This window comes from Terrapene carolina, unplaced genomic scaffold, assembly GCF_002925995.2.
Source record: "Terrapene carolina triunguis isolate 2854851 unplaced genomic scaffold, T_m_triunguis-2.0 Scaffold193, whole genome shotgun sequence".
NCBI lineage: Eukaryota > Metazoa > Chordata > Testudines > Emydidae > Terrapene > Terrapene triunguis.
In genome coordinates this window covers 3,359,742-3,368,887 of record NW_020664544.1, presented here as the reverse complement: position 1 = coordinate 3,368,887, position 9,146 = coordinate 3,359,742, and the positions used below count along the sequence as shown (strand labels likewise).

Below are 9,146 nucleotides of genomic sequence, written 5' to 3'. Positions count from 1 at the left end.
GGATTGAGGGGCACCAGCAGAGCTGTGTGGGGAGCTGGCACTTCTCTTACTCTGCTCTTCACAAGCATTACGTTCACTGTGAAAACCCAGAGCCCGTCGGCAGGCTGAGCCGGTCGGGGTGGAGCGGCAGGACGCGGCTCCGGCCCCTCCCCGGCGCTGACACTAACCTGGTTAGCCGGGATGAACGGCCACAATAAAGTCGCCTTTCAATACGCTTGTCAAATGATCATCCGGTGCAAGATAAACTAATCTCCCAGCCCACCCCCGACGTGTCTCTGGAGCCTCCATTAACTCCCCTAAATGTCCAGCCAATCACTGCACGACAGCTTCCTCCCCGCCTGGCTGGGCCGGGGGGCCGGCGTGGTTGGGGGGGCGGAGGGGGGCAGCTAGAGAAATGGTCTCAATTTCCATCCGCCCTGCGGGGAGCACCAGGTCCCATCTGCCTGGCGCACGTTGGGCCCTAATCAGATTGGGCCGATTAGCGCATTGCGACGCCCTGAGCCACCCAGGGCAGGGGCTATAAAGGCGGCTCCCTCGGCCCCAGCTGGGCGTGAGCTGCCCGGCCGATCCCCCAGCCATGAGCAGCATCGCGGCCGTCGGGGAGAGCTACCAGAAGTTCAACCCCAGAGCCTACCTGCAAAACAACTACATGCCCCCCCGGGCCGACTTCAGCTCCGAGGACTGCGTGGTGCCCTGGAAGCTGCGGTGCCTGGCCGAGGCCTTCGCCACAGGTGAGCGTTGGGGTGAGACAGAAGCTGTAAATAAGCCTTTAAAGGGCTTTGCAGGCATCAGTGGATGAAGCCTCCGAGCTGCCTTGGGAGGGAGGAGAGTGTCACGGCCTCTGTGTTACTGGTGGGGAAACTGAGGCACAGACTGATGCCAGCACTGGTGGCAGATCTGGGAACAGAACCCAGGAGTCCTGGTGCCCACCCCTCACACTCTGACCACTACACTCTGTTCCCCTGGCAGCTCAGGGGAGAGAACCCAGGAGCCCTGGTGCCCACCCTTCACCTCCGCTAGGCTGAAGGTCTCGTGGCTTCTAGCACAGAAAAAGCCTTTGCGGCTAAGGCTCAGCTCGGGTGGGGACAGGGTATAAGCCACCCAGGCAAAGGAACTCTTGGCCTGACTGAGGGCGTCTCCACGCAGGGTTTGCTGTACCCGGACGGCTGTTGGGGAAACGCTTCCCAGCGGAGACCAGGCCTGGGCTGAATTCTCCTTCCATTTCCGCTCTCACAGCCTCCTCCACCGCAAAGCGGGTATCCCAAAAACTCATCCCCCCTCCCTCCCCTTAGCACACGTCCCTCTGTACCAGTCTCCCTCGCCCCCCAGGGGACATCCACGGCCGCACCCTGATCGACATCGGCTCCGGCCCCACCATCTACCAGCTCCTGAGCGCCTGCGACCACTTCGAGGAGATCATTGCCACCGACTACCTGGAGGTGAACCGGGAGGTGCTGCGCCAGTGGGTGCGGGGCGAGCCCGACAGCTTCGACTGGAGCCCGTACATCAAACACGTCTGCCGGATTGAGGGCAAAGGGTAGGCATCTGGGGGGGATGGGAGGGGGCAGCCTGCGAACCAGGCTGGTCGGTGGCACCAGAGCCGGGGAAAGAGCTGGCCGGAGCGAGGGCGTTCGAGCAGGACTGGACGGAGCAGCCGTTCTGGCTGATGCTCCGTGGTCCGGGCTGGTTGTGTGACCTGAGGGTGTCACTTGAATTCCCAAACTCGCTGTTTGCCGGGTGGAAATGGACTAGGGGGTGGGGGGGATTTAGCAACTGGCAGCTGGGGTGGGGGGGTTGCTGAGGCACAGAGTTAAAGGAGCCAGGGTGACCTCGGCGTTGTTGGGCAGCACACGCATGTCCATGCGGCGTGTCACAGGGAGCGCACCGCCGCCCAGCCGTGTCCCACACGTTCACACGCACACTGACAGCCCCACACACCCCTTTGAGCCTCACCCCCACCCCCCACCCCCGATCGCTTAGCTCACCCAGTGACTGCCCCGGGCGTCGATCCCTCCCCTCTGCTCACCCAGAGCCAGCCTTACAAAGTTACTGCCCGGCAAGCCCGTGTCCTGGGGCCGCTCACCCGCCGCCTGGCCTCACCCCCTGGGCTTTGCCCTGCCCGCCAGGCGGCGTGGCACTGGGGGCTGGAAGCATAAGGCGCTCGCACCAGGGATCCGGCTTCCAAGACTCGCTTGTGTCAGGAAGTGGGGGGCAGGTAGGGCCCTGCATCCCGCAACTTCCTGCGATTCACCGGGTCTAGACAACAGGAACACAGTCCAAAACAGAGCTTGTAGGTACAGACAACAGGACCCCCTCAGTCAGGTCCATCTTGCGGGGCAGGGAGCTGAGACCCCAGCCCTGGGGCTCCCTCTGTTTCCCCAGCCAGCTCCAAACTGAAACCCCCTCCAGCCGTCTCCTCCAGCCTTTGTCCAGTTTCCAGGGGAAAGGTGTCACCTGGCCCCAACCCCACTCCTGGGCTCAGGTTACATGCTCAGGTATCGTCCCTCAAGTGAAGTCACCCCCTGATATCCCCATCACCAACGCAGACAGCCCCAGTAAAACTCCCACTCCCCACTCCCACAGTTTGTCAGCCCTGCTGCCAAAAGGCGGGCGTCTCCTGGAGCAGGGCTGGGGGTAGGAGCTGCTTGGGGAAAGCAAATTGCTGGCTCCAAACAACAACCGAGTGTTAGCGATGGTGGGGGGGGGGGGACTCGTGGGTCTGGTAAGGTCACTGCTCCAGCTCTGGGTAGGGCACAGGCTCCAGCGGCATCACTCCAAAGCCCCCGCATTGATCTCCCAGCCTGCAAAGCAACCAGGGCGCTCCCCAGGGTGCAGATTGCTAACCCTCCCCAGGGCCAGCACCCTGCTTGGGAGCAGCGGGAGACAGGGGGGGGGAAATGATCTCCTGAGTGCAGAGAAGGTAAAACCTACACACCCACCCTCATGACCCCAGAAATCAGAGCTGGGAACACCCTGCACTCAGAAAGGGGAGTCGCCCACAGCCTTGTGCCAAACCAGCCGTGTCGGCGTGAACCCAACCTGCTTCCACGCTGCGTTTGGGACAATCTGGAGCTGGAAACGAACCGATCTCGCTGTATAACCTGATGTTCCCCTTCCATCAGGCTCCCCAGCACGGCGCGGCTCCTCTGCCTCAGAGGCTGGAAGCGCTAAGGAGCACGGACATGATGCTGGTGCTCAGTAACCGATAACAGCCGCGGTGAGCACGTGGCCGAATCGGGCTGGTTTTGCAGAGAGCCCTGAGCTCCTACCCCCTGGAAAGTCAGGCCTGTTCTGCCCAGCAGTGCTGGAGTCCCTCCCAGCTCTGGCTTGCCCAGGGCTCTGTCTAGCCTCGTTATACGGCTCCTCAGGGACGCGGCTGGGCACCCGGCCGGAGCGAGCTAAACCTCCCCTCTCTAGGAGTCTCAGCTATGGAGACTGGACCACGGGTGGGTCCCTCTCCATAGGCACCAACCATGGCTCTGATCGCTGTAGCACTGCGGCGGGCTAGAGGGGCGCAGCGGGGGAAAGTTATCACCACAGCACCTTGAGCGGGCATCAAATTCTCACCCCACCCCCTGTGGCGCTTTTCCATGGGCCAGTTCGGCCTAAATTTTCCCTTTGGCTCCTCTTATCCCATCATCCCCCTTGGAGCACCCTAAACACCCCCTCTCCCTCCTGGGTGCGGCTGGGTACACTGCCCCCTGATGCCCATTGCTTGACTCCCACGCTCCCTTTCTCACGGCCGGGCCTCATTCTTTTCTGGCTTGCACAGGGAGCAGTGGAAGGAGAAAGAGCAGAAGCTGAGAGGGAAACTGAGGCAGATCCTTCCCATCGACGTCCACCAGCCCGAGCCACTGGGCTCCCAGTTGTGCCAGCCGGCCGACGCCCTGGTCTCCACCTTCTGCCTGGAGGCGGTGAGCCCTGACCGGCTGAGCTTCGAGAGAGCCCTGCGTAATGTCACCACCCTGCTGCAGCCCAGGGGCCACTTCCTCCTCATTGGCGCCCTAGAGGAGTCTTTCTACCTGGCCGGTGAGGCCAAGCTCTCAGTGGTGCCGGTGAGCGAGGCCGACGTCAAGGAGGCCTTGAGCAAGAACGGCTACCACATCCACGACTTCCGCTCCTACCTCATGCCGCCCAGCCTGAAAATCGGCGTGGATGACGTGAGTGGGGTCTTCTTTGTCCACGCACAGAAGCAGCCTGTGGCCTGAGGCCCGTGGCTAGGCAGGCCTGGCCAATCCTCTTGTTCTTTGCTAAGATGCACGTCCCACAGCAGAGTGAAGCTTGGTAGCTAGTAATGCAATAGATGCATCCATCCTAGGCAGATTACCTGAGATGTTGCGTGATTCTCCTTAACGCCCCGTCCGCCCCCAGCTCCAGAGCGCATCTCCTTTGCATGTGGTAGCAGATTCAGCAGTGAAGGGGTTAAATAAAACTGGAGGCAGGTGGATTAGCTGGTTCTCTGAGGGTCTCTTCATTCATAAATTCTAGGCTTCTATTAATGGCAGGTCCTGTTCCCCTGTGTCTGTGTAGGGCCACGCGTGGCCTGAGCAGCTACTGGAGTATCAGGCAGGGTTGGCTTTCTGTAGCACCCAGGTTCTCCTTGTGCAGTACAAAGAGAGTGAAATCCTACTTGGGGCATGCATTTCTAGAGCCTCTCCCTATCGGCTCCGGGTGCTTTTACAGCACTTTGGGGGGGTTCAAAGTTCTTACATCATTCAATTAATCTGCATACCAGCCTGTGAAGCAGATCTGCCTTACCACCCTTGTTTTAGAAACTGAGTCACAGAAACTAAGAAGGGGCGAGTTAGAGAGCAAGAGTTGGGATTAGAACTCAGCCAATTCCTGATCCTGCACTCAATGCACTAGTTTCTCTCTCTCTCCATATCGTTTTACATGACATGCAGCCACCTCTGGGGCAGAACTCAGCAGCTGCTAAAGGGCAGACAGTAACATTCCACAAGAGTTTCGAACAGGTAATGAAAAACCGCCTCCCACTCCATCTGAAAGTGAAAGGGAAGTAGGAGGTAGGCAGAATATAAATTACCCAATCTGGAATTTCACTGTATAGGGAGAAGACAAAACTAGCCGAGGTAGAATTTCAGCAGGATTCCAACTTCAGAATTAGCACAATTTAGTTTTGGTACCAATCCCATCTGCTGAAGAATTTTAGCGGGAACCCCAGATAATTTAGGCCCAACGGTTAGACTTTTACTGTATGTTTAAAAAACATTTCAGAGAACCTAATAATGACGAGATGTTTTCATGATTTCCATGGCACTTTATCTAGATATTTATTCTGTGGCTATAGATACATATTCCATGCTGTTCTCTGAGAGCTATACACCTGAGCCTTTGTTTTACTGCATGAGAATCCATTGAAAATAAAAGCTATAAAATCAAGGCAAACGGGGCTGTCTAGATTCACTCCGAGTTGGGGGAAGTGTAAACATTAAACAAACAGCCCACAAAGCAGCTGCGAGTCTATATTTAAGTAATCCCAACGTGGTTAATAGTTCAGCTGATGACTTTAATAAATACAGGATGTTTAATTTGGAACTAACCCTTTAAAGAAATGTTTGGGGAAAAAACAGGTCTTTCCCCAAGGTGGGGGGCACAGTAACCCCACGTTGACCCTCTCTAGTTAACTCTCTCTAGCAAAAAATGGTTTGGAAGCCAAGGGTGGGATTTTATGGTGCTTAAGTGAGTCTCTCTAATTTCCTCTCGGGGCTGCAGCAGCACACGCAGGACCTGCAGGTCGCATTGGGGAGGGGTGAGGCAGCTTAAAGCCACAGCGTCTTTCAGAGGCCCAACTCCGTGCCCCACAACGTCACTGAAAATGGACGTGGCAGCTCCTCAGCACCATGGGAAGTCAGTCTCACAGGCTGTCTCCCACCAGCTCGTGCTCCTTCTTCACCACACGCAAATACCTGCCTTGGATCGTGCCGTACAAACAGCAGGGTTGGTAATGACGTCACCGCTTCTTTAGCCATTGGGTCACAATGGCGCCGGGCTGGCCCCATTCTCCTAGGGGGCTAGTTCATGCAGTTCATGCAGGGGAAGGAATTCAAGGCTTCAAATGAGCATCCAGTCTTTAAATCCAATCCCCGCCCCAGTGGTGGCGCAGAAGGATTTAGGCTCGCGCGTGAGGCCAGGGAGTGTAACATTACTATCCAGAGAACTGACATCACACCTGTCAGCACGGTCCGTAACCACGGGGGACAGGACAGCGAGCCCCGTTCAAGGGATTAACTGATCCCCAGGGAGGTTAGGTGGAACTTTCCCTTCCCCAGCTTCAGCTGCTGCTGGGAGGCGGGAGCTAGGTCTGGCTGCGTCATTGCTGTGGCCAGTGACAGCCCCCCCACCAGTAACTCCTGGACCTGATCCTCAGATGGAGGTGGCTGCTTCCTGGCCTGGAGTTAGACGCCGTGACCCTCCCAGCCCCGCTCCCCAGCTGGCCCTGTGACAGCACTCCACTTAATTCAGGATCTGAGGCAGAGAGGGGATTAAAGAGTGGTTATTAATATTTTTGGCAACTCCAAATGGTTTTTCTTTAGGTGGAGATTTGGAGGCAAAAAAAATCAACAGATGAAGGGGGTGAAGATTATTAGATTAATTACAATTTTATTCTCAGAGAAACCAGGACAACAATACAGACAAAGGTTCATTTGCACCGTTTGCAATAATCGTCGACTTGACCCAAGTCTAATGCAATTAATTGATCACGCTCCAAAGAGCTGATTTAAGAAGTGAAACAGCAATAGAATACACGTTAGTCACATTCACATCCCCATACGACACGTGTGTGGGCTGTACAGTGATAGAAAATCTGCCCCCATTCCCTTATTACCATGATATATACAGATTATCCCAACCCATCACCTGTACAACCAGAAAAGGAAATATCCTCGGAAACGGAGGAAAAAGAAACCCACAAATCTATGCTCTCCCCTTCCCCCGCAGCAAAGCAGCCGCTCCCACCAACAGCACTTTCAGGTCACCTTCAGGAAATTCTGTTACCAAGCCCAGCTGAAGTGGCTGGCAGGGGCGATGCCAGGAGAATGTCCGGTCATTTTCCATGTGAAAAACAGATGCCAGGCTCTGGCGATAGCTCCGAGGGTGACTGGACAGCGGGCGAGCACACGATGTGCTGCGTTGGCTGGGAGCTATCTAGGGAGGATGTGCTGTTTGTTTTCTACTTCTAAAATTACACACTGGGACATTTCAGTAAGAAGTTGGCACAGAGCTCTCAGAGGCCAGGAGCTGCGTTTCACACCAACACACACACACACACACACACACACACACACACCCCAAGAGAAACTTCACCTGCTTTCACTGTACGATCACCTGTTGTACACCCTGGCACACACAGCCATCAGTCTGTTCTTGGCAAGAATTTCCACGAGAAGCCTCCATTACAACCCTGCTAACTACAGCATCACACCAAATGCCTCCTCCTTGCTAGGGTACAGCATGCCGGTGGAAAGCCAGGGGGAGGGAGGGGCTCATGGATCAAGCTCTCCCAGTGCAACAGGAGTTTTTAAACTGGCCTGAAAACGATCTGCTCCAGCACACGCACAAGCGCAGCGAACAAGGAAAACTATGGTTTAAAGCCAGAGACAGGGCATTATTTCCCAGAGATGCTTCCCCTGAGACTCAGGCCACAGTGACTACAGGAGACCAGGCGGGAATAAGGCAAGGCCCTGGGATGGCTGCTGGATGGAAAGGTGAGGTCAGAGCCCTGGACCTGCAGAGCAGGTGCCAAGCCCTGGAGCAAGTGGGGAGAAGGGACGCTGTCTCTCCAGGGGACAGAGCAGGGGCTGGAGTGCCAGGAGGGAATGCTGGCACCAGCCCCACCCGGGGAAGCCCAGCCATGTCTCAGCACTATCGTAAGAGGAGGATACTGGGGCCTATTGCGACTCCTTCCAGTAACAGGCTGAAGCCCGCCAGCGACCTAGGAGGCAGCAGATACGCCAGTGGGTGCCGTCCTTGGCAAGCGAGCCCAGCTGCACTATTGCAGCCCCGGTGTAAGGAAGGCAGGAGAGGCTACCAAGGGGAAGGAGCCATTCTCTGGACCAGGGGTTCTCAACCTCTCTTTCTGAGCACGCCCCAACATGCTTTGAAAATTCCATGGCCCACCTGTGCCCCAACAACTAGTTTTCTGCATATCCAGTAGTTTAAAAGCTAGGGCCAGCGTTAGGGGGTAGCAAGCAGGGCCTGGCCCAGGGCCTGTTGCCACAGGGGGGCCCTCGAAACTAAGTTGCTTGGGCTTCAACTTCAGCCCTGGGCCCCAGAGAGTCTAATGCTGGCCCTGCTCTCTGGGTTATTTTGGTGGAGCCCTGGTTGAGAGCCATGGCTCTGGACCCCTGCATGGCCAGAGGGTGGGACTGCGACTGACGACAAGGGAGAGGAGAGAGCCTGGCCTTGTGGAACCACATGGGCCAGTGCCAGGAAGATACAGAATCCCTCCAGGGAAGAGACCAGGTAAATCCACTGGCTGCAAGAGGTCCCAGCGAGTCAGACACATCACTGCCCAGCCAGGGTCTGCCAGAGAAGGAACCCTCTACAATGCACTGAATGTGGGAAAAGCTTCAGCCAGTTCCAGCCACCCGGCGCCAGCTGCCATCCTATCAGCTCCACTCATCCCCTCTCGCTGCTCGTGATCAGTGCACATCACGCCCAGAGGGGGGCACGTGAGCCCCCCCGATTTCTGCCCTCCATTTAGCACTCAGGTTTTCAAACTGTGGGGCCCAGCGCCTCTTGCCAGGAGCCAGAGGATTGGAAGCTGGTGGGAAGATGCCCAGCCCGCTCGGCCCCCGGCTCTCTGCTGTGGGAGCCGGAGCGCTGGCTGGCTGCCCGGCTGCTCTGCTCCCCGAGCTGGGCGGCCTCTGCACGGCTGGGTGCTCTCCAGGCAGGGCAGGCGGCACAGCTCTGAGCTGAGCCCCCTGAAAGAGGCCAGCGCTGACCGGTGATCCCGCCAGGAGCCAGCCCCTGCCAGTGGAAACCAGCTGCCATGAGATGCTCCCTGAGGCCCTCGCTTTCCGCTGCCCCGGCCCTCCTGCTGCTCCTCAGCCCAGAGGACATGTGTGAGGCAGCCGCGCCCCCCACCCCCGCCACCGAACCTTTACATTGTACCCCGCCCCCCA

The 9,146-nt window shown here is 57.2% G+C and overlaps 1 protein-coding gene across 1 annotated transcript; it reads left to right on the top strand.

Annotated features, from left to right (window-relative positions):
• Positions 1-9: 9 nt before the first annotated feature.
• Positions 10-4,208, top strand: PNMT (phenylethanolamine N-methyltransferase). Its single transcript, XM_024205204.3, has 3 exons — positions 10-731; positions 1,330-1,537; positions 3,773-4,208. The coding sequence occupies exons 1-3, from the start codon at positions 578-580 to the stop codon at positions 4,206-4,208; spliced, it is 798 nt and encodes a 265-aa protein (XP_024060972.2). The 5' UTR covers positions 10-577.
• Positions 4,209-9,146: the final 4,938 nt, after the last annotated feature.

Bases quoted from the DNA above. Each gene is read 5' to 3' on its own strand.
- PNMT (XM_024205204.3), top strand. From the start codon at position 578: ATGAGCAGCATCGCGGCCGTCGGGGAGAGCTACCAGAAGTTCAACCCC. The intron at 732-1,329 runs GTGAGCGTTGGG...CTCGCCCCCCAG, and splicing joins GGCCGAGGCCTTCGCCACAG to GGGACATCCACGGCCGCACC. The intron at 1,538-3,772 runs GTAGGCATCTGG...TGGCTTGCACAG, and splicing joins TGCCGGATTGAGGGCAAAGG to GGAGCAGTGGAAGGAGAAAG.